This window comes from Falco naumanni, chromosome 2 (assembly GCF_017639655.2).
Source record: "Falco naumanni isolate bFalNau1 chromosome 2, bFalNau1.pat, whole genome shotgun sequence".
NCBI lineage: Eukaryota > Metazoa > Chordata > Aves > Falconiformes > Falconidae > Falco > Falco naumanni.
The window spans coordinates 64,590,890-64,615,825 of record NC_054055.1 but is presented as its reverse complement, the minus strand read 5'-3'; the positions used below and the strand labels follow the sequence as shown (position 1 = coordinate 64,615,825).

Below are 24,936 nucleotides of genomic sequence, written 5' to 3'. Positions count from 1 at the left end.
AAGATTTTTGCATATGTATGAAAAGACTATTTGCTATGGGATATGTCAAAAGGGCGTATTCTAGGATGCAGGTCTTTCTGTTTGCAGGTAGGTGGTTTTGTTTGTATTGGAATCTTATCTCTGAGGACTGGATATCATATATACACAGTTTAAGCTATGCCAAAATCCAAAGAAGCCAAATAAATGTGAAGAACACCTATGTGTTCTGTCACTATACATACTTGCTGTGAGTAGTATACAAAACCATTATCAGGGACACTTCCTTCAAAAGCTGAGAACATTGAAATGTCAGCCCAACAGTCCAGAGATCTCCTTCAAAGAGTATATGGAATAAATTAAAAAAAAATATTAAAAAAATAAAAACAAAACCCCACCATCTTTATACATTTGACTACTAGTTCAATCAGAAAAGTAATTAAAAAATCCATTTAAACCAAATAATTTCAGATGTTAGCTTCTACCCACCACAATACAAAATCAACATTTCCCATGCACAAAATCTAATCCAAAACAGTTACAAACGTTTTGATTATTTTTCCTAATTATTGGGGTTTGTTTCCGTAAAAGAGAAAAACAACATACTTTCTGAGAAATCAGAACTCTTACATTAAGAAAAAGTAATTTCACAATACCTTGATGATCAATTTAACCTGATGTTAAAGAAAAGCTTTCAAAATTCTAAGGTCTCTTGGTACTTTTAACAGAAATTGATACTTTCTTTGCCCCCAAACATAATTCCTGGCTTGCATCGCTTAATATACTGAAAAAGGAACAGCCTTGATTTTCAGGGGCAGATGAATGTACTTAAACAAACATATTATCGATTTAATTTACTACGGTCAGAAAATTAGTACACAAATACTTTGGACAGAAGACAATTAGTTACATGGGAAAAGTAACTTTGGACAGAAGACAAAAGTTACATGAAGTTTCTCTGCAGTCATCACTCAAGGACTGGTTTTTAGTTGCAATTAAAAATTCGGCATCGTCACTTTAGTCAGACACCAAGAAAGTTATCCTTTGGTTTGCAGTACATCATGCGGCACAAACCCATAGAGACCTCCCAGTGCTGAAGTCCGCCTGAGAGCGCTTACACAGTGTGTGCGAGCACCACCGCTGAATACTGGGGTGCTGGGTCAGGGCCCCAGCGAGGGAGCGTGCTACACGCACACCAACCGGCCCAGGGAGCTGAGGGCTGCCTGCTCAGGGGAACGAGGTCCCTTGGTGTCTGGGGAAGGGTTTGATCAGGGATGGTTTGTTTCCATCAACCCTGCTTCCCTGTGTGCTTTTACACAAACATCCTGCCTGCCTACCGACCGCTGCTAACCGCACAGGCGCTCTGGAGAGCGAAAACCCCCGTAAAATGGCAATTCCCATCTACACCCATGCTACATCCCTGAGGGAGGCCGATCCCGCTACCCACAGCAAAGGCGAAGGCTGGGGAACGCTCCGTGCCCCGCGGCTGAGCCCTCTCGCCGGCCGGAACCGCGGGCCCCTCCCCTGGCCCCGCGGCACAGGGAGAGCGAGCAGCACGGCCGCGCCGGCTGGCTTTCCCGGGCGGGGAGGCCGCTCCCGCCCTGCGCCGCCGAACCGGCCTCCTCAGGCGGCCGCGAGCACCCCGCCGCCTCAGGCCGCGGAAAAAACGGGCGGCAAGGAGTGGGGGTACGGCCGCCGCGCGCCTCCCGCCCTGCCCCGCCGGCGCTGCCCCCTCCTCGCCCCCGCCGGCGCCCCGCGGGAACCCCGGCCCCGCCCGCGAGGGGCGGAGCGGCGCGCTCGGCCCCGCCCCGCTTCCTTTGTGTTCGGGCAGCGAGCGGCAGCCGCAGTCGCCGCCGCTTCCAGCCTGGGCAGCGCGCCTCTGCCTGATTCTTCTCTGTCCCGCCTTCCTATTCCCCCTCCCCTCTCGCCGCTTTCCCCTCGTCCTGCCCGCTCTCCCGCTCGCCATGTCGCTGGGAGCCGGCCCTGAGGCGGGTTTCTCCAGCGAGGAGCTGCTGACCCTGCGCTTCCCGCTGCACCGCGCCTGCCGCGACGGGGACCTGCCCGCCTTGTGCGCGCTGCTCCAGAGCTCGCCCTGCTCCGACTTGGCGGCCGAGGATTCCTTCTACGGCTGGACGCCCATCCACTGGGCCGCGCACTTCGGCAAGGTGGGGCCCGGCCCGGCTCGGCTCGGCCGGCGGAGCGAGGGAGGCGGCGGCAGCGGGGGGGTGAAGGGGAAGGAGGGCGCCAGCGCCGCTCGCGCGCAACGCGGCGCCATCTTTGCCCCTTGCGCGCGCTCTGCCGGGAGGCGCCCGCCGCGCCCCCCCCCCCCCCCCCCCCCCCCCCCCCGGTCGCCGCTCCTGAGGGGATCGGGGAGCCGCGGCGCTTGGCTTCTGTCCTGTCCCCGCGGTCAGAGCGGCAGCGGTGGGGCACATCACCGGGCCGGTGGCACCTGCCGCCCCCGAATCACTCATCCTCGCCGCCGGCCGGAGCGGCCCCTGGTCCCGCTGCCCGCCCGCAGGCTGCCTGGCTTGCTGACAGGGGTGGCCCTGGGTCGCGCAGCCGGGCTTTCAAAAAGGCGCCCGGGTCGCCGGCACAGTGCGGCGGGAGCCAATGGGCAGGAGGAGGGGCAGGGGGCTCCTCCCACGCCGATCCCCTCGGGGCTTGCCTGGCGGGCGCCGGCCGGGGCGGGAGGGAGCGCCGGGGTCGCCACCCCCCGCGCCCGCTGCCTCGCCCGCCCCCTGGCCGCGCTTCGTGCTTTGTGTGCAGTCTAGTCATGGCCCTTATCGCCCTCTGACTCCGCACCTGGAGACTGTTCTGTTGTGGTGCCTGTGTTATGACTACCGGCTCATTAGGAGCTTCGGAAGAAGGTGCTTGGGCTTATAAAGCGCTCCTCTGTTGCCTTCAGAATGAAAAATAACTTTTTTCACGTTTATACGTGAAATTATACGTGTTTTTTTTTTTTGCACGCTTTATATGCGTGCAGATACGAGAACAGAATTAACTGCGCTGGCATCGCTGCAACGCAGAAATGATTAAGATATAAGTAGCCATGCTAACTACAAGCGTTAAGATGAGTGGTATCTTGATTTCTTGATTTTATGTAGGTAATGTGGTGAGTGTTCTAGCCTGTGCAGAATTCTGGGCTAGAGGGTTGGGGTTTGGGGTTTTTCCTCATTATTTGTCTGGGTTTGGATTTTGAGGGACTTGTTGTTCTCCCTCACATTGCAATATTTTTCTCTTTGTGTGTTGATTGTGTGCCAGGGGAAGAATATTAATGTACTTAGGCAGTTGTCGTTGTTCATAAAAGTACATTAAGAGATGGTTTCTATATGTTACATGATCTTACCTGCAGTGCTTGTTTGAGAAACATAGCTAAGAAACAAACAAAAAAAAGCCCCACCCTCAAACCCTCCAAAACTAAATGCTAAATCGGTCTTTTTTGTTTCAGAAAGAAGGTAATAATCTACACTCAAAAAAAAAAAAGTGGAGCGCCTTAAATTTTATCATGAAGCACATTCATAGAAATGTGGAGATACTAATTTGGCACTAGAGTTCTGTTTCCTTTTACCATCTTGTAATAATTTCTCTCCAGTGCATGCTTGTAGCAGCCTTGCTTTTGTCTTGGAAGTGTGTGTGGTGTTCTGTGTTTTTCTTTCAGCATCTTCAGCTTTCAACTAACCATCCTAGTTTATGTGAGATTTTTGCGTACATTCTAGTGCTAGTTCCTGTTGAAGAGACTACTGCAGAAACAGCTAACAAAGGGAATAAGTTAATCTACGAGATACTGTTTATACTTGCCATCTGCATTCTTGGGTGTCAGCAAAATTTGATACATGTTTTTGTGGAGGTTGCTGCATGTGAGGGGGAAAAATCTGGCAAGAAAAATGAGACTTGTGAAAATGACATAGGCTATAAATGGGTTTTATACAACTTTTTATATATGTACTTTCCTAAAAGCCTTGTGACAAGAGTCAAGGCAATTTCAATTTACAGAACTTACCCACGTGTTTTATAGTCTTGTTGGCTAGTATTCCTTTCTCTGAGCCAGACAGGGTAGAATACACTTGAAAAAGTTACAGTAATGTATTTAGAACCCAAACTCAAGTGACTCTGTGTTTGTGTGGTATAGTTATACTTCTATCTTTTACCAGTTAATAGATGTTTGCCAGCAGTGGAGTAGCTGCTCTTAGTGGACATTCATATGTATGTCTTATCTTCTTGTTTATGTTGGGATTTTTTTCCAAATACAGACTCATCAAAACTTCAAATGGAGAGTTCTATTTCTCAAGTATCAGAGTTTTAAAACATTAATGTTTGAAATGTTCATCAGTAGTTACCAAACAAGATTATTTTCAGTTCTCTTTGTCTGGATTGTGTGGGATTGTCATTGCATTTGTATTTCTTTTCTTGAAAGAAATTAAATGGTGACAGAACTTCTTGGCTGCCCTTCTGATACAGGGCCATTTAGCAACAGGGTCCACTATACATGTATTGTTTCTAACTGCAGCTCTGTAGGAGGCTGAAATGACAAAACTGATTTAGTTCCATTCTGGAAGAAGTCCTTGCAGACTAACTTCTTTAGAGTGAAATCTAAAACAGTTCATATGTGTATATATGCGTCTGCATGTACATACAGTATCAGCCTAGGGCTGGTTAACTTCAGCAGCACAGAGGTGTTTCTTTCCCTTTACCTGTTGCACAATTTGAACGCAGAAGAAAGAACTCATCTCAAAGGAGAGTACAAAATCATTTTAGAATAAAGCTATGTATGACTACATTCTTGCATGCAGTTGTAGATGTGCTGCAGTAAGTAGCAACAGTCAGGTTCCATTGTGAATTAATATGTGAAAGAGAAAAGGGGGGGGGGCATGATATTGATGTAATACTAGTACCAATAAAAATGAAAACACAGTATTTTTTAATAGTTTAGTCTGAAACATACTTCTACAGCTTGCAATGAATAAAATACTAGCAAAGTTGATTGCAAGTGATATTACAGTTTGTGTTTCTGGTTGTAATACCTGTTTTAATGACAGCATGGACCTCCTTTTAGAGAAAGCAGTAAGTTCTGTGTTGAGTATCTGTGGTAGAGTTTGTGTTTTCAGGACATTACCTGACTGCAGAGAAGTGCTCATATCCCGAGATGTAAACTAATTCCCATTAGAGTTGCTGTATTCCAATAAGAGTTAATTATATAGTGCCCTAAATTACCCTGGCATTCTGTACATTCCTGAGAAGATGGGTTGGAATGTAAGGTTGTTAACAATCTAAAAAGCTGCCAGAGAGGTAGAAAATGAAGGTTTTGCATGAAAAATGAAGTTGCTGTTAATTTGCTTTCTTAGACTAACCTTAATTTAATTTTTCTTTTTAACCACTTACATGCATAGATTTATTTTTTTCTGACCACATCTGTTTGCTTGTACTCTTCCACTTCTGTTTTTGCCCTTGACTGTTTATGTTATGGGAAGCAGAAAGTAGCAAGTACCTTGTTTCTTTTGAAACAAAAGTAGTAGAGATAAATGCCTGTCTCCTCCTTGGTATTTTGCCAGTATTGTGGCCTATGTGGAGGCCTGTGGTTTTTTCTTCATTAAATCAGTTTAACCTCTGCTTTACGTATAACAGTACATTGGAAAATGTCTTCTAAAAGGCTGTTTGATGAAAGTGGACTTGTGTGTCTTGATCTCAAGCATAAATAATCAGTGAGGTATTGGGTTTTGTTATGTTGACTTTCCCTATCCACAGAAATAACTTGCCTCAGTTTTCCATCATGTTGGAAGAAGCAGGATTTTGACAGCCATGATGCAGAAGACACTTACTTCAGCTCTTAATAGGATGAAATGTTATGTTTGTTGTTAAACCCCTGTTAGAGAGAATTAAAAAAAAAAAGTACACAAGAAAACATTTAAATTTGAAGTTTTATAGGTAATTGTGACATTCTTATGAAACAGTTTAAACAGTGCAAGATGACACTGCTGAACCAATGTTTTTCCCCTTGCAACTGATGGGCTATAATGCCTGTCTAGTGATGGAAATTTGTTCGGTCCAGTTTCTGTGCAGGAAGTATACCTATTCCTGAAGTTGTAATGCTTGTCTGAAAGTGTTGTCAAAGTAATTCTATTAAAAGTCCGTTTTAAAAATTGGCTGAACTTTTAATTGTTGTTTGCAGTTACAGGAGAGGGACCTCTTGGTGTAACTGGAGTTTTATTTCCATTACATAGTTGATTAATAATTACAGTGTTACTAAGGTTTAACAGCACTATTGGGGGTGCTAGCATGTGAACACAAAGGAAAATCTGAGATTAGCAAATACAAAATGTATTTGGGTGGTCTACCATTAGAATTATAAATTTTATTACACCATTTTTTTGATGTAATTTTTTTTTACAGTAGTAGTACTTGATTGCTTTTGAAAAGGTACTTTGTAAAGTACTTTGCTTTTTGAAAAGGTACTTAACCTAACTTTGGAGCTAGATTCATTAATAGTGCCATATTTCAGTCAGTCTCACCCTTGCACATTTACTTCATGTAATTAGTGAGTTAATGGTACATTTATGTCTAGTGTCGAGTCTATTAGAGTCCAAAAAAGTACTTAGGCATATCCTAAGGGATAGGGTTCATATGTGTGTGTTTGAACTATATGGGGGGAGGAAACAATTGAAGTTCCCGATATATTTGGAAAGCTAATACAAAATAATTCTCTACGGTGGTTGGTACTTTTCTCATGGATGTAATTCATCAAGATCAGGAATTTACAGGTTAGACAAAAAAAGGAGAGACTGACATAAAGCAGTAGAGAAGCACATTGGAGTTGTGGTATTTGTGCTTCTGAATCAGGCTGCCAGCTGACTCTTTGATGCTTTTTAAATTGTTCCTTTATGAACAGACCATTCCACAGCTGTGGTATGGCTAACAAACATTTTCTTTAACTGTGAGAGACTGACCTGTAAATTTTTGTTTTATATGAATCAGTTCCCCAAGTCAGTGTGGTGTTTTTATTGTTTTGCTGTGGCGTGTGTGCACAGTGTTGTTTGTTTTCTAACTGCAACAAACGGAAGCCTAGGCTAAACTGTTTATTTTAACATAGTGCATTCCTTTTCCTATCAACAAAAAGACAGTGTTGCTTTGTGACAGGAAAGGAGCAGTTTTTTGGCTATTTTTGAAAGTTGAGGTCATTGTGGCTGTGGTTTGCCTGGCTTCTACAATGTGATGTTAGGAACATTTAAAAATAGTAACTGGATATCTGACACTTCTGGTTAGTATGATGGGAAAATAAAAGTCAGAATATAGTGTGACAAAATACTGCAATTTTTTAAGACTGAGTGCTTTTCTTTTTTGGTATTGACGCAAACATGCAACCTATTTTGTTCACTGCTCTTCAGCTGCAGTAACAGGAAAATGGTGGAAAGAATTTTTCCTTTATAAATTTAGCGTAGTATTAGCAGTACTGCTTTTCATTAGTAATCTGCTGCTGTCTAGGAAAACATTAAAGGAATTTAAAATCTTGTGTTTTTCTGATATCCTTTCTCTAAACTCTCCTGAGAACACATCCATGTATCTCCTAACAATACTCTTGTTTTGGCAAACGTTATCTAACAATGTCGGTTTAGTATCATGTTTGTAGTTTTGCTGGATCAGAACTTCTCTTCTCTTTTTTTGCCTTCTTAACAGAAGTGAACCAAATAGTTCTTGTAGTCAGAACTGAAGTATTTATGCCCTCTTTTCCCTCATCCTGAAAATAAATGTTGGAATTCAGTTTTAGGGGTGAGAATTAAGTACTTCTCAGGTATGCTCTGTGGCCAAAGGAGGGAGGAGTGTAAGGAGGAGGGGGGAAAATGCTAAGGTTTGTATTCTGTCTTGTATTACATCCATGTAGTCTCACTAGTAAGTTTAGCCTTTCTAAGTTTTATGTATTTATTTATTTAGTACGTGCTTATTGTCATAGCACATCTGTGTAATATTTTTTGGTTTTATTCCCTCATGTCTTTAAAGCTGGAGTGCCTAATGCAGTTAGTAAGAGCTGGAGCTTCTGTAAATGCCAGTACAACACGTTTTGCTCAAACACCAGCCCACATTGCTGCTTTTGGAGGACATCCACAGTGCCTGAATTGGTTGATTCAAGTGGGGGCCAACATAAACAAACAGGTATGGACTTGTGTGTATTTCATGTCTGCATATAGTTTTGGAAGGAGTGTCTTGGTCCCTTTTTGCTACATGTATGATCCTTACATTCACATACAGATATGTTATTTTTAACATCAGCTGAAGTCAAATGACTTAATTACCAGTTACAGACCTCTTTCATTACAGTAGAGATAGGAGCAATAAATGTCCTTTAAGCCACTAAAGGTTTGGAGAACATTTGTTTTAGGAAATGACATCTTGCTACTTCTTGAACAAAATGGTGTGCTGTGCTGGTGTGGGCAGCATTAGCAAATACTCTGACACTGTAATGCCTCTCTAGGGAAAAGAAAAAAGACTAGTGAAGAATATCTTACTTATTTAATATGCTAAGAATTGGAAAATTCACCATTACCTACAGAACCATGAGACCTTTGTGGTACTTCGTGATTAGTCATACATCTAGTACATACATACATGGCATACAATAAGGTCTGCCATGGTTTATTTTAAAGGTGCACCTGGTTTCATACTGTTGTCCATTTTAGATTACTTGCAAAACTTTTCTGGTAACTTCCTGCAAATAGATCAGAAACATGTACTTTACTAACAAAGAAGGAATGGGTGACTTTTATTTTTTTTTAATAGTTTTCCATTACTTTTACTGTATGGATAATGATTTATCTGGTAGCAGAGAGTGCAATAATACAGCAAAATTCCTGTAAAGGAGTGTTGTACTCTGGGACAATACCAGAATCAAGTGCTTAAAACTATCATGCTTTTGGAGAAAATATTTGCAGTACTGAATGGATCTATTGTGTATGCAGGGCATACATAAGGTATGCCTTTGAAACAGTACTCAAAATTATGTATAATATTCTATGAGATTAATTAATACTGCAGCATTTACTAATATGGCACAGCACCCATAAAATGTCTGGTCTGTTAAATCTTGCATCATACTTTTTATAAAATATTTAATGGCCAGACTGTTTCATATGCAGTAGAGTTAAGCTAAGTCTGCTGAAGAACTTGAACATTTGCTTTTCTAGAGTTTGGTTCTTTTTCTTTTTTAAGCTATGCAAAAATAAGAAATGGGGAAGTTTGTGTTGAGTTTTCAGAAAAGAAGGCTGGTGCATTGAGAACAGCTGTGAGACACCAGGAGAATTGTAGAAACAATGAAGGTGACTGGATGCAGAGGCTATAGATCGCATCTTCTCCTTGATACCTGACAAAAGTAACTTATGCAATAAGTTATTGCTGCATAGTGGTAGAATCTTCAGAAGAGAAAATACAAGAAGTATAAATGCATCTGGAGACCAGGTAAGAATGTAAAGAAATGGTGATTAGAGAGGAAACATGGCATGCACAGAATAAAGATGTACAAATATCTGCTAAATGAGAAGAGAAGAATGAATGAAAATGAATGAATGAGAAGAATGAAAGTTTCCAACTATGAGGATAAAGAGAAGAACTGACCAGTGAGGTTGAAATGGAGTCGAAGAACAAGCTTGCTGTCCTGGAACATGAGGGGGGGCGGGAGGGAAATCACATCTAGTGGGCAAGGTTATAGTAAAGAAGAAAGTAGCAGCTGGCCCCCCAAAGAAGAGGAGAAGAGTGCAGAGAGATGTCTCCATGGGCTGGGGGCAATATGCAAATGACTGTAAAGGAAAGCGAAAGGCAGTATAATATGCAGTTAAAAGTAGGCAGGAAACTCATTCCAGCTTGAAGTAATCACCAAGACTAGCCAGTGACTCAGGAGTCTTTACAAATTTATGGCCTGTCACCAGAGCAAATCCAAATAATAGATCTGTAGTCTTCCACAGGAGGAAGAGTACTGTGATGCTCAAATTTTCTGATAGTGGTGACAGTATCATATAGATTTCTAAAGGCAGATTTGGATGTTGCCAGGCAAAGGACACCAGTATAGATGATACTGGATGTTGACGCTGTGGAAGCCTTGTATGTTGTTAATGGTAGGCTCAAGTTACACTTCAATGTAATAATTTTTTTGCCCCCACAAAATATTAATTGAACATACAAGCAGAGGTAGTTTAGATTAAGTTGAACATTAAAATAAGAAGATAGTTTTGGTTAATTAAAATGGTAGTAGAAACAAAAAAGTCTCTTAAATTCTTTGTTAGGATGCAACTGGTCAGTCCACACTGGTTTCACATGCATGAGCACTGAAAGCTAGGCAGTGTGCCTTGGTGATACCTATAGCAGCAAACTCATCCCACTGCTATTTGGAATGTTTCATACATGGCTATGTAAAGCATAGTGCATGCTTTGCTCTCCCCAGTTCCTCCCAGCTGTTTATTGAATTGCAGTCAAATTCTAATATTCTTGTTTTATTTGAATTCCTTAATAAATGATCATGGTTCCTTATTTAACTTCCAAGCACTTCCAGGTGACCGTCTAGGGCTTCCACCCACACTTGAGCTTTTGGAGCACTATTTCCTGATGTGTATTTTGTTTATTCCTTCCAGCTCGCTGACTGATGCTGTACTTCAAACAGACATAGTCACTGGCTAATGGTTGTGTGAGGACAAGTGTTCCATGGACACTGGATACAATACACATGCTGAGAAAGATCTGGGAATACTTGATACTTAAACTAGTAAAACCTTGCTTCCAAACTGACTCCTGGTCACTGGCTACAGACTAACCCATCACCTCTGGAAAAAGAAAAGGATAGCTTCTGAAAAGGAATCTACTCGAGTCTCTCAGTCTTAACGTAAACTTCCGGTACTCAGTAGAATTTGCATGCACGCTTTCTCATATCTGCCCTGAGGTATGGTATTGTAGCCTATGCTGCCTGCCCTGAAGTTTAGGGAAAACTTGAAAATGCGTATCTCAGTGCTGGTGACAGTTGCCCAGGGACAAACGCTGAAAACTGCTTGTCCCAACTGTACCTTGCTCCCCAACTAAGTTCTGTGAGTATATCCTGTGATGCCCAGCCCTCTTAGATAACTCTATGTGCTGGCTAGAGCCATCTATCTGTCTTAATGATCAGTGGGCAGTTCTTCCCCCACCCCTGCCAGGATCACCATAAAAAATCACAGGAGAAAGACAAAGTGCCAAGCAATGGTCTGCCTGTTTCTACCCAGCAGTGGACTCAAAAGTCCTACTATTTTTATTTTTTTACTTTAGCGGGTAGTACCTGCTAATTGTTACTAATAATGTGACTCAAGATCTGCATTTGGCTACCTGCCTGCTCTAGTTCACTTTCAACAATGCAAAGCAATTACACTGCTGCTTTCCCTGAGATTTTTTTTCTGATATTTTATCCTTGTCACAATGCAGTTTATTTCTGTGCTGTTGTACACATTAACATCAGATAATCATGAGTACTTTTTGATTAAAAAGCCTGTTACTTCATTTAAATATATTTTCCCTCTAGCCTCAGCCTGTTAAACATTTCTGTTGTACGTTGACTGTGTTGATTGGCCAGAAAGAGTTGTGTGGCCTGTCTTAAAGAGAAGGGATAAGAAATACTGCATTCTTACAGGTGATGCAACCTTAATTGTCACCTAGCTGGTTGCCATCATTGGCAGTGATGGCAGATAGATGTAGCAGTGTTATACTACCTGTGCTAGCAAGAACTGTAAACACACTAATATCCTTGGTGAGGAGAAAGAAAACGCTCCTTCCTTTGGTATGTTATAGTTTTGCATTTTAAACAACAATTTGGACTAAATCCAGATAAAGGTATTCCATTAGTTCTCACCTGTACTCAAAATTCAGAAGGAGAAACAATTGTGAGTTCAAAGTGTTTTGGCAAAGAATGAGGGCAGGAAGAATAGTCAGTATTCTCCAGCTTCTACTTGTTGGCTTCAGAAAGGGTAGGGTGCTGGATCTAAGAAATCTGAACGGTTTTTGGTAGTGTGATGAGTTGCTAGAACGTGAAATTCAGTCAGTTGAGTTACAGAATGGAGTTAGTTTATATTTCTTGTCAGGTAAAATAGTCCTTCTGTGTCTTTCTTAGATATCTATACTGTAAGTATTTTACAAGTACTTGCATAGTGTTGTGGTTTAACCCTGGTCAGCACATAAGCACCACACAGCCAATTGCTCTTCATGCCATCCCCCCCGCCCCCCAGCAGGTTGAGGGAGAGAATCGGAAGGGAAAAGTAAGAAAACTCGTGGGTTGATATACAGACAGCTTAATACGTAAAAAAGGAATCAACCCCAAGAAAATCAAAGTGATGATAAAAAAATTTCTAAAACCCCCACACCACAACCAAAAAAATCCCACAATTGCTTGCCACTAGCCAACTGATGCCCAGCCAGTCCTGGAGCAACAACAGCTCTGGCAAACTACCCTGCCAGCTTTTCATGCTGAGCATGATGTTGTATGATATGGGATAGTCCTCTGGTCAGTTTGGGTCAGTTGTCCCAGCTGTGTCACCTCCCAGCTCCCTGTGCACCCATAGCCCACTCCTAGCTAAAACACTGGTGTATTACCAACACCACTTTGGTCACGACTCCAAAACATAGCACCATACTGGCTACTGTGAAGAAAATTAACGTTATCTCAGCCAAAAGCAGTGCAGGTAGTTGAAAGCTTTCATTGTAAATGTGGATGGGGCCTCTTTATTTTATAAAGAAATATTTACAGGTAAGTAGGTTTTGGGTTTTTTATTTAAATGAAAGGGGTGTAAAGGTACCAGTGAGTGAAATTAACTGAATCATACCCAGGGACTTGGAACTTGGAGAACAAAATGGAAAATTTGCTCTTAAGTTCAGCTTGACTATCCTAAAGCCAACAGAAACTTGGATCCCAAAAAGAAAGAGGGGAAAACAGTTAAAAATGGCTTTAGACTGAACTGAAAAAATAACCATGTCTAAAAGAGGCCTGAGAATAAGCAGAGCTTCAGGGGAAAAAAAAGCAGAAGAAATGTCTTTTGAGGTTAGCAGCATAGTGAGGAAATGCAAACCGATCAATCAAGCTGAGATAAATTTACTATTTAACCCAAAAGACTCTTCAGCTGCATGAATAAGGAGGGAAGCTAGATACTTTCGCAGTAAAATGGAAAAGAAGTCAAAGGTTATCTAGTCAACAGCCCAAAGCTAGAGATGACATTCCGTGTCTTTGTGGGAGGGTGGTCATGCTTCTCCAAGGGAAAGGTGGGAGGTGTTGGACAGTGGCAGTGAGCTGCAAAAAGTAAATGTGTCTATGGTGCCTCATGCCTCTTTTTGTCATCTCCAGGACCACTGTACACAAAATACTTATTGTCTGCAGAAGCAAATGTACATTTTATCTTGAATGCTAAATTAGTAAAATATGATTGGTCTTTCTGCTTATTGGTTTACAATGTGACTTCTGGATTGTGATACACATCTGGGCTGTTGGTACAGTGTTACATCAGAAGGGTAAATGGGACCCTGAAAAGTTCTGTTCTAGATGTGAAAGGCCAGTGCAAGTTATGGATGGTTTTTTCCTTGGAATATTATTACTGAAGCACATATGGGAACTGTGGACAGTTAGAAGGATTATGAGATATTATCAAGGATAATTAGGAGTTTGTAAGAGCCCCTCAAAATAAAATAACTTTGTTTGCTCCATATAGCAAAAAAAAAAAAAAAAAAAAAAAAAGAGATAGTGAAGAGGTGTCTTATCCATGAAAATGCGCTAGCCATCTAGACCCTGAATTGCTTTCAGATGCTTCTTGGAAGAACCTTACAGTGCTTTTTATGTTTGGTGCAATCCATTTCAGTTGTTGCATCAAAACAGAATTGTTCTGAAGTTCATAGAGTATTTTCCTCTGTATGCGTGATTTGAGTGTGTTGAAAAATAAGACATTTTTCAGTGGGAGATATTTTTTTTTTTTCCTTTCAGTCTAGCTCGTAACCCAGAGAGGATTTCTTTGTAGAGCTAGGAGGCTATTTTAGAAATTGTTTCAGCACAAACAGATTTGTTCTGTAGGAGAACTTCAGAAGTAGGTAATGTTAATGATGACTGAAATTTAGGTGCTGTAATTAACATGAATGCTATAAAAATCAAAATCCATATAGTCTGTCATTCTCTTAAGTATTTGATCAATTCCTTAGCTTTTAGAGAAGAACACAAGGTTTTTTGGGCCAGTGATTGAAAGAAGCCCTTCTCAAGACATATATTCTCTTATGAGCTATTAACCTTTTTCTGGTTGTTGGTGACAGGATGGTTAGCTGCTATAAGCATAGCTTATTCTTGTAGTGCAGTGGCAAGGAGTCCTTTTGCAAAAGTCTTTTCTTATTCTGGTGTTCCCTCACAGCAACACTTCATAATTCAGTTCTCTAGATCTTACTGTGGGCAACATGCTAGGCTTATGGGGCTGATGGAGATTTTTGCCGTATGCATGGCTAGTTAAGCTAACTTGCCCTAAACTGAACTTTATATTGAATTATTATCTTTTAAGTTAGAGTTGGGTTTATAAATACTAATGCTGAACAAAGGAGGCAATTCACATCTTTTCTGCACTTTTACCTCTTTGACAAAAGTTGGGGAAAAGGAAACTAACAAAAAGATGAATCAAAGACAGCTTCTGTGACGGGAAGACATATTACACTATGAAGAAAATTTTCCTGGACAAATGAATTTCCATGTATAATGGAATTGTGTCCTCTGTTAAGCATGTCTGTAACATCAAGGAAAGTTATAAATAGAAGAAATTATATAAACTTCATTGGAAAGCAGTCTTCTATTCATCAGCTACAGGCAACCATCTTGGAAGGGCTCTATGGCTCTTTTCTAATCGCTAAGGGCTCCAGGGAGTTTTCTGCTATTTTCTGTCTCAACTTCATGTCATCCTCGGCAATTTTCCTTAGTTTATAAGAAAGTAAACTTTGATACTATTGTTGTTCTCTGCTGGGGGGCACTAGGTGGTTTGCTATTGGGCTGAATATATGTCTTAAGCACTGGTAAACTGGCTTACCCTCGGTGAATTTGTAACTTGTTATAAAAATACTTTACCATGAGCTAAAATTGGCAAGGAGAAAACTGAGAGTATATAACAGATAATTCAAAATTAATTTTCAGGTTACATTTACGTGGTCTGAAAGATGTGATTTAATTTCTTAGAAGCTTGGCAGACAAAAAAACCTTGTTACCTTCTATCTATCAAGATGGTAGTACGATCGTATTTTGAATACATTCACATTGCAAATAAAGCTAAAGTGTAACCAGTATTGTGCAGTTAGGTGTCAACACTGTTGTGGATAAAGACTGGTAAGTCAGTAAAGGTGTTGTGTTACTTTAATAGCTAGTGTTGATATTTTAATAAAAGGAATGGAGAAGCAAAAATGGGGCACATACAGTTAGAATATGCCAACCATCAGTGGAGCAGACAAGCAAAGTCTGCCAGAAATCTGGAGAGAAAGAAAGAAGGTGGGGAAGAAAGGAAAAAACCCAACCTCGCTATGCATTGGAAGTGTTGAGGGTTGTGATAATCAAATCATGTAACAGACCAGTAACTGAACATTTACTTGATACTTCAAGGCCGTATTTCATTACAGATTCTTCTCTGTGGTTCTTAATACTGATGGTTAATTGCAAGTACTCAACTTCATGCATCATGATCTACAGGCTGCAGATGGCATTTCCCCGCAGCTTGCCAGTTGCATTTGTAAATTCTCCCTGTTCTCTATGAAGATAGTTTGTAGAGAGGAGTTGCCCAGAAAGTGATACACTTCTCAGAGTATGTTTGCACATAATACAAAAAGATTAAATTATTGGATGTGCTGGTTAACAATAATGGAATGTAAATGGGTAAAGATAACCAAAAAAGAAAAGCATATGGCACATGCCTCGACGTGTATATATCTCAGGAGAGATCTGGCCTGTCCTTGTGAACTCTGGGTGTACTTTTATTACGGTAGAATTATGCATATGTACTCCTCACCTGGTGAGTATTTGTGGTGCATTACAGTACTGTGTAAATGTGTCAACAAGATTTGAAAGCAATCTAGTCCCACAAACTTGGCCAAGCTGCTTCTGATTTCAGGATGACTTGCTCAGCCCAACATATTGGGAAATAAGTGCTAGGAAATAAAGGTGTTGGAGTAACTTCTTATAGTGGTATATGTTGTGGGGTTTTAGCAAGTTTTGCTGAATATGACTCTGCTGATTGCTTAGTTATCGAATAAGGCTTATCTTGTGAGTTAGATGCCCTTAGCGTTATTTTTTGCTAAATATTTAATGTACATGACACTATTGCAAATTTTAAACAATGATAAAGTACCTGATGCATTTGCTAGCTAATAAATGCTGCTTTTATATATCTGCTTTCTTAACTAAAGTGAGTAATGTAAAAAGATTTTAAGTTTAAGAAAGATTATGCTTGACAAAATGCAGTTTGTCTTTACAGGATTATGTTGGTGAAACTCCTATTCATAAAGCAGCACGGTCTGGTAGTATGGATTCCATAAGTGCCCTTGTGGCTCATGGTGCGCAAATAGAGTAAGTGAGGTATTTTTTTTTGTTGTTGATTGTTGTGTGTTTAGCTAACTAACTTAGACCAGTAAATGTAGATACTAATGTCAGAAAGAAAAGTCAAAACAGCAGACACCCGATTGAAAGAAAGCTAGACATGTTCAACTGTAATGAAGCCCAAGGTGTTTTGCGTGTCTAGTAATACAGTTTATTTTACTTAAGTGATAGCAGTATGCTACGTTACTATTGCATTTATATCTGATACATTGAAATACTTACCATGCTTCTGTCAAATGACCCCAAATAGTACACTTTAACTAGTGTGTAGTTACTTTTTTCCAACAAATTTAAACACCTTGCACTGGTGAATAAATATAAAAAACAATGCAAAAGCAACATTATGTGCAAAAAAGCATCTCACACACTCTTCACAGTTAGTTTAATACTGTTTGTTAGTGTATTGTATATTTGCCCTGTTAACTTTTTTCTTTAAAGGTTTATGTACTGCAAAAACATTCAGAAAATCTCACAAACTTTTGCAACTTTCAGCATGGACAAAATGGATGCAGTTTTCACCTAGAAATGTTGAGTATAAGCTCTATGGCTTATAATAATGTAAATATTTTAGCAATTTGTTTTAATTAGAACTAGCCTTATTGTCTTAAATGGTAACTAGTTACTGTATTTTAATCTGCAATATGAAATTTTTAAGTTGTGAAATAAGAATTATGTAATTAATTTCTTGTTTTACCCTTTGGTTTCCATCTTACTTTTTTTGTAATGCTGCCCTGATAAACTTACCATAAAATTTAACTCCTTCAATGGTATCCTAGAGTATTCAGGAAATACTGTATCTTTTAAGTAATAATAATTAACAAATCACTTTATATGAAGAGATTGCTTCATAGGAAAATGACACTGAAATAACTAGTGCAGCTGTCTCTGTTATTGACAAGCTCATGAAATCAGTCATAAATTGATATGTTCCCATTTTGTACTCACTTCTGGATATCTTAATATAAACCTGGATTTAAATTTACTGTGGAATTGAGCAAACCTTAATTATCATCATCAATTAGTATGTAATCTGATTTTTATGAAGTATCCAATGAAAAGAGAAGTTGTGGAACTGCAAAAACAATGTGAAATGAGTGAGTTAGAGTCTGATGTAAAGAAGAGGATGTGTTACGTCCATAGGCCTTTCAAAAAAAGAGCTGATAAACTGAGGTAGGAGACGTGGCTGCAACTTTTAACTTCCTGAACTAAAATTTTGCCTTTTAAACATTGTATTCGCAAGCCATAGACAAAAATTTCTGTAAAACTTGGAGAGTGATACCTGTCTTTGGTCAAAGCTATTTGCAGCATAAGTACCATAGGTTTACAGCAGTTTTATTGAACAGGAAATAATTTGAATTCTCAGTTTTCTAACTTTGAATTCCATCTGTGTTTCAGTAGGATAGACTTGTCACAAGTTCTATAGGTAATTAAATATAAAATTCTATCCAGGAAATGGTAAGATCAGGGATGCAAATGTAATAGGCTGGTGGAGCAACCTATGTTTAGTCTTTTTAGGGCATCAGGACTGTCATCTGAGAGAGCTAGCTGTTTGACTGATTGGAGTGAGGATTTTTTCCCATAGAACCTAATTTACAGGCTCAGTATGTTAAATTAGGCCAAATCCATGTATGTGATTTTGGCACAGATTAATTTTGGATTATCTGGGTTTGAAAACTGGCCCCATATCTCTTAACAGTTATGTGGATTTTCTGATTTTTGTAACAACTTGAAAATGTAGATGCTCTGAAAGTTTTGACTACTTTATTTTATGGCTTCCATTAGAAGAAAAGGAAGAGGGATTTTATGCATATATTTGAGTTCTAATTTGTATACATTAACTGAAATGATAATTGACTATATAGGACCAAGGCAAGAATTTCAGTAAATACAGAACTAAGCACTAACTATAACTAAGGTGCTGATCTGTACTGATGGTGAATATGGCCCTTTTTTTATGGGGATTAGATATTCTAATACAGTGTTTTCTTTATTTATTCATACAGTTATGGTATCAAAATCTAGTTAATGTGAAGATGCAGAAAATACCCTTGTGACTGCAAATAGTCAAATATACTGCTTATATGTGGTACTTAGAGCATACATCAAGTATTGCAGCATCCCTAGTTTTTTTATAGCTAGTAGAACAGGGATGTTGAGATCTCGTTATTACACAAACACTAGTAATCAGTAGTGTAATATGGCAAGAGATGTGTTTTTTATTATCGAGTGATTATTGAAATACTGCTGTTAAAATGAAGTAACTTGGACTAGTGTAATCTTTGAAATCAGTGTTTACTGTATTCCTACTCTATTCACTCCTGTGGTTATATTGGAAGCCAAAGAATACTGACAGTAGTCCAGTAAGGATAAAAGTAAGAATTTTAGTTTGAATAAAATTGCCTCACTTGAATTGTTCTCATTAATTTTAGGCTTGTTAGCTTCTTGCTTCTTGCTTTAACAGAGAAATACAGTATGTTGCAGTCTCTAAATTCCATGAAGTTGTTGCATTGTTTTCCTAATTGATGAGAGAGAATTTGGGTCTCTATTCCTGTGTAAATTTTTAATAATATTAAAAAATAATAATTGTACCCTAGTGAAAATATTTTGATTTTTTTGTGGTATTTACCTTCTCATTTTAGCTGAAGCATATTCTGTGCACAGTATGTCCTACAGCCATAAAAATGGTTGCTCCACTAACTATGGTATTCATGGACCCTTGAAGAGGGGGAAGCAGGTGGTCACAATGTCCTCATATGAGTGAAAAGGTTTGCTGTGTAACTGACTTTTTAATGTGGATAGTACCTTTTAAAGTATCCATAATAACTGCTGGGTTTTCACTAAAAGCATAATTATGCAATTTATGTATGGTTAATTGTGTATTATTTATCATTGTGACAAACAAGTGTCCACAGCTCTTGATGGAGGAAAAGCCACCTTGGTGCCATGTTTTGTTTTGCTCTTGCACACAATTTTTTTAAATGTTGGGTATTAATATAGTTAGGTAGATTGCATCACAGCATATATAAAAAATAGAAAATTCATCTATAAACACAGGACACTTGAATAAAAAAAAAAGCAGTGCAGCTGTTAATTATACTGATTTGAACTTCCATTTCATGTCCCTTTGCATGCAGTTCACTTGTGCATTGTGTCCACTTATTTCTTAATAAAAATTCTGCAACTGTCACAGTTGCATATTCATTAGTGGCCTGATTTAGAGTTAAGAGAGGAGTTTTGAACACTTATTATCCTGGGATAATGTGGAATGGGTTGTAGCTTGGTATACACCCATCCAGTTGAACACAAGGACTTGCTTGCTTCAGTTTTGTTGATCAAGATGCTTGAATAGTAGCATAGGAAAGCTTTTTGTTTGCCTGCCAGAAATCTGAAGGTTTTGGGGAAAACTGGTTTGTGTACCATGATGAGATCCTACAAGACCCCAGAGAGGTATGGCTTTTTCTGGTTTCTTACACTCTGGTCTCCAGGTTTGGGGAGAATAACAGACATGCTGGGATAAATATACCAGTACATCTGTTTCTACCAGATGACAGATTCATATTGTGATGTTGATCTAGTTTAGACAGACACTTCAGCCACTTCCTCATAAAGGTGTCTTGCATTCATTTGAATGTGTAAATTCACTCCTCCTGTAATGCCAGAATGTCCCATCTCTGGTATTCAGTTTTTCAGCAAAAACTTTTATTCTCATTCTTTGACAGTGGCTTAATTTTAGTTCTTTGCAAATTCATGTGTCATGAACTGCATTCTCTTGTTAAAAATAAAAAAAATCTGTTTTTCTTCTCCATCCTCCATAACAGAAATCTGTCAAATATGAATGTTTTAGTGCCACTGGATTCGCCCTTTGAAACTCTCGTTATGCATTTCTGTTTGAAGTGATGTCCGTTTCACATTTTTATTATGACCATTCCTGTGATAGCTCAGCTTTTGTTCTTCTCATTTGTACTTCTGAGGCTTCTTGATTTTCGGAAATTTATGCACCTCTAGTGAAGAAGCAGAAGAAGTGATGTGTAGATTTCATTACGACAATGCAGAAATCAGCAATTCATTTGTGAGATAAACCCTCAATTCCTTTTCAGTCTGGAGAGGAAACTTTCGTGGCCTATTCTCTTGAAGGGTCTCGGGGTTCAGAGATCTCCTTTGTTAGTTTCTAGGCTTCTTCCTGATTTCTTAAAATCTTAGCAGATACTTGCAGGTTTTCAGCGTTTGTCTTGTTTTTCTTACCTGGCTAACTTAACTACCAAACTTATAATACTAAACTGCAGTCCATTTCTGGTGTTAATGTATTTGTCAAGTGCCATTACTGTCATCTTTTTACCTTAGAAGCTGTACTGCTGCATTGATTTAGTGTAGAATTATCAACATACTACTTTCTTACGGTCATTAATCTCACCTTGAGAATAATCCTTCAGGCTCTTACTGATCATTTGTCTAGGATAGTTTTTAAATACTTTTTCAACAGAGGGGTTCTTACCTGTTAATTAGTATATTAATAAATATTTCTGTAATCTGTTTGGTACTTTTCAAACTCTGACCACGTCATACACAATTCTTTTGGGAAACCTGATGGCCTGCCCTCCAGAGAACAGTTAAACTGCTGGATTTGTTACTGTTGCATTGTTAGACAGTGCAGTATAGATAGGGAAAAATGTGGCTCTTCTTGTTTAATTGTATATAACAAGCATTTTAAGGATCATTCTGCAGTATGGAGGCTACAGGTGTTGCAATTGGTTCTTCCTTTCCTGCCTTACAGGAATTCTTACAGAAAGGCAAAGTGGTTTGTACATATCAGTGGTGAAATTCGTGATTCTCCTGCAAAATAATTACAAGTGAAGCTTGCTAATTTCTTTCATGTTCAGTTTCACACTTGTTTGCCATCATTATAGAAGAACTTAATGCGGTTTGGGGGAGGTTGTGACCATGAAGTAAGGCAGTAATTTGGATTTAGTCTCAAGGAAAGATTTGGAAATACTGAAGGAGAACATAGGTGCATGGATAATTGAAAAATCAAAAAGTGGGTGAATCTCAGTCTTACAGTAAAACAGAATGGAAAAGGGTAGTTTTCAGTTACAGCTGTTCTGAATAATTGCAGGAAGCTGAGGCAAACTCTTACCAGTGAGTTCCTATTTGGTTTGAGAGTGGATTATTCATAGTGGGGGTGGAGTAACAACAGTAGTGACTGACACCAGTTCAGAAATGGAGAAGAATGTGAGAAGTTGCACTTCCTATGAATATAGTTAAATCCCTCATTAAAGCAATGATACTTTATGACCTTTTTGGAACATAAAGGAAGTTCACAGGGTATGGGTCAGCTTAATAGGGGAGCTTACTCATTAGTGATGAGCCTCTGTGATTTATAGCACTGGTTTCTCGGCTTTTCTTCAGTCCAGAAGAGCTGAATAAGGAACTCTGAAGGATTTGTAAGACTTTTATATTAGGATAGCTGAGATTTCTGATAGGAATGTTTGGATTTTTTGTTGGGAGTGATCTTCCTTCACATATGATACTGGGCTAATGTTCACTGTGCAGCTTCCCTTTGGATAGGTTTGGGGTTTTTTTCTGTAAGATAAGCTATTATTGGCAACAGAAACCTGAATGCAGTTAAGGCAGATGGAGACACCAAAGGGTTACGAAGTAGAACTTGGCCAGAGCATAAGTTGGATGCAGTGAGAGAAACAAGGGTGGGGTATATTCCCAAATACAATAGTCTGGTTAGTTCTGATGGTTAGTCCAGACAGGTGGTGGTGGTGATCTGCACGTGTGCTGTGCTTGATCTGCTGATAGTTTTTGACTGGATGTGATGAGAGAACTGTTAATTGCAGTGTGTTTGCTCTAACTTTTGTTATATTGATTTAGATTTCATTTCTATTCTAGTTTGTGTCTTTATCAGTAAAGTTGATCATAGTTCAGCTAGCACTCTTTGAACCTGGACAAAAAATGAAAGGTAGTTGTGTTGTGGGCCAGAATGTGTTCAGGTTCATCAGAAAAGTTTTCTAATGTGTGTCATGTGCTAGAGGTTACAAGATGTATCTCATTGCATGGAGGGTTTGGCAGCTATAACTTGGGGAAAATATTACTCTTCTGTTTCAGCTTCTGTTTTCTTCTTTCTGTTTTGCTTGGTGTTGCTTATACATGGTAGATAAATTTTCTTTTAAAGGGAGGAAAATCTAAGTTGAAAAAACTCTTCTGTGAAGCTCATTTAAAGTGGTTTTATGCACCTCAGTGGTTTTTTTAATCCAAAATATCTTCTGTCTGCTTGAGTAAGAGCATAAAGTTCTTTTTGTCACAAAAAATAATTTTGTGTGGTTCAATAGTCTCCCCCTACATGCCTAGTATGGGAAAATAATGAAATAATCTAATTCCTTTAGTCCTTTCGTTATGGGTTTTTATTCCCCTTTTGGCACAAAAATACTTGAAAATTAGTTTACCTCATTTCTTTAGTTTTATTCCCAAGCTTTTACTGTCCATGCTTTTTATGCTGAATCTCTTAAACTTTCTTCCATGTTCAGCATGTCTGAGAGAAGCTTGCTTTCTTAATTTTTCTAACTCTAAGCAATTACTGGTTTTCAGTTGGTGTGGTGAGGAGAAACAGTGTGATTTTATTTGCTGCTAGAGGCATCTTGGTAGCATCAGTGTTTTAAGATTATTTTATCTTTTCAAGTCAGAGTTTGCGCTGAACCTTTCTTTCCTTAATGGCCTTCCATGATGCTTTCCTCATTGTAAGCCACTTTATCTGCAATTGCTGGTCTGTTTCTACAAATATGATAGCAGCAGTAAGGTTAGTTCTCATTTTCATAAAGTTAGCTGGCTAAGTAACTCTTATACCGTCTCTGGATTTAAAGTGGCGGCAGTACTAAAAAGATGCTTGTTTGGAATTAATTTTTGTGAGTGATCTAGGAAATACTTATTTTCACTTTATTAGGGAATGTCTTTTCTGTCGTAGTTGTATTGCAATCACTGTTGCTTCAAGAGTTTCCATAGTCTTTCATACGTTCCTTTTGTGAATTGTGTTTAGGAATCACTTCTTACATAATCAGATAAGAATTTTAAAATATTGCTGATACCAGGCGAAGTCAGATAGGTCTATATTGTTCAGACCGAAGTTTACTTGGAAATGTGCTTTATTTTTACAAGAGATAGTGAAAATCAAAATCCACTGAAGTCTTTCAAAGCATATGAAGTGGAATACAGATCCAGCAATAAATCACCACCTGATGGTGATGCTTGTAGTAATTCTAATGTTGCCTACCATGGATAATCAATTCTTTCTTCTGCCAGCATTTGCTCAGTTATGTGAGTTGAAGTATCTAGGAGCTGATTGTAGGTGTGTAATTCATAGTGAACTTTGATTTTTATGTCAGAAAAGTGGCTTCACAAAGAAGAGCTTCCTTCTTTCCTAGTATATTCACCTTGTTACAATTTTGGAGGATGTTCATAGAAATTCTACCATTGTTTTTAAAAGTCTAAAACAATTTCAGCTGCCACATGTTTTGTTGTGAAATAAAAACTTGGCACCAACTTGTGCTTTTTTAGATGCCCAGTATGTAATTTTAGCATGAATTTTTATAGCTGTCCCCAGCAGTGACACACGTCTGCTTAGTTAAGAATATTTCTCTTGGTATCTGGAAAAAAAAAAGTTTGAAACTTTCACAGCTTTTGTATTTGGACACCAAAGGGTTAAAACACTTAAAGTTTAGTATTTTAAAATCATTTTGCTTTAGAAATTTTAGACTAGTATACTGATGTTTATATAGGAAACGTTTTTTTTCTCACTGTGGGCGTTTTAGTGTTCTGATCTCTTTTTCTCTTTCTTTTGTTTTGTTTTAATCCTTGTATCTGCTAATTTTTGTATAGGAATAGTTACTAATTCTTATGAAATACAGCCTACTAAATTTAAAGTAATTGAAGCCATGAGTTGACCGGTAATTTTAATCCAATCTATATAAATTTCAGTGAAGAACTGACAAATTGGTTTCAGGATGAAAGTAATAATGCTTTAAAGGCATAAAAGGCTTAGTATCTTGTTGTTAAGGTGGTCACATGATAATGGCTTACATATTGAATAATGTGCTACAGCACTTAATGTATGTTAATGTAACTTTTAATCTTAATGTTGCCTGCAAATATGTGATCCCTTATGATATAAGTTTCCTGTTTATGCACCATTGCCCGTTTAAATCAAACAGAAGATTCTGAAACTGTAAAAACTACACATGTCAATGTTTTACAGCTACGTAATTCGAATTGACTTGATTTTTTCAAGTAATCCTAGAAAGGGGGAGCATTCCATATAGAAACTGCTGAAACTGCCACAGGTGCTTCTCCGAAAACCTTACAGTTGTGGCATTGAATGT

The 24,936-nt window shown here is 38.9% G+C and overlaps 1 protein-coding gene across 2 annotated transcripts in view; it reads left to right on the top strand.

The window, feature by feature from the left end:
- The first annotated feature begins 1,795 nt into the window (after positions 1 to 1,795).
- The window catches only part of ANKRD10 (ankyrin repeat domain 10), a 38,074-nt gene continuing 14,933 nt past the window's right edge, over positions 1,796 to 24,936 (top strand). Inside the window, exons 1-3 of one of the 2 annotated variants that reach the window (XM_040584535.1) lie at positions 1,796 to 2,141; positions 7,966 to 8,118; positions 16,443 to 16,534. In XM_040584535.1, the coding sequence (XP_040440469.1) occupies positions 1,941 to 2,141; positions 7,966 to 8,118; positions 16,443 to 16,534 (446 nt within the window). In that variant the 5' untranslated portion in view covers positions 1,796 to 1,940. The remainder of the gene's footprint in view (positions 2,142 to 7,965; positions 8,119 to 16,442; positions 16,535 to 24,936) is intronic. The other variant, XM_040584536.1, reaches the window with a different exon arrangement.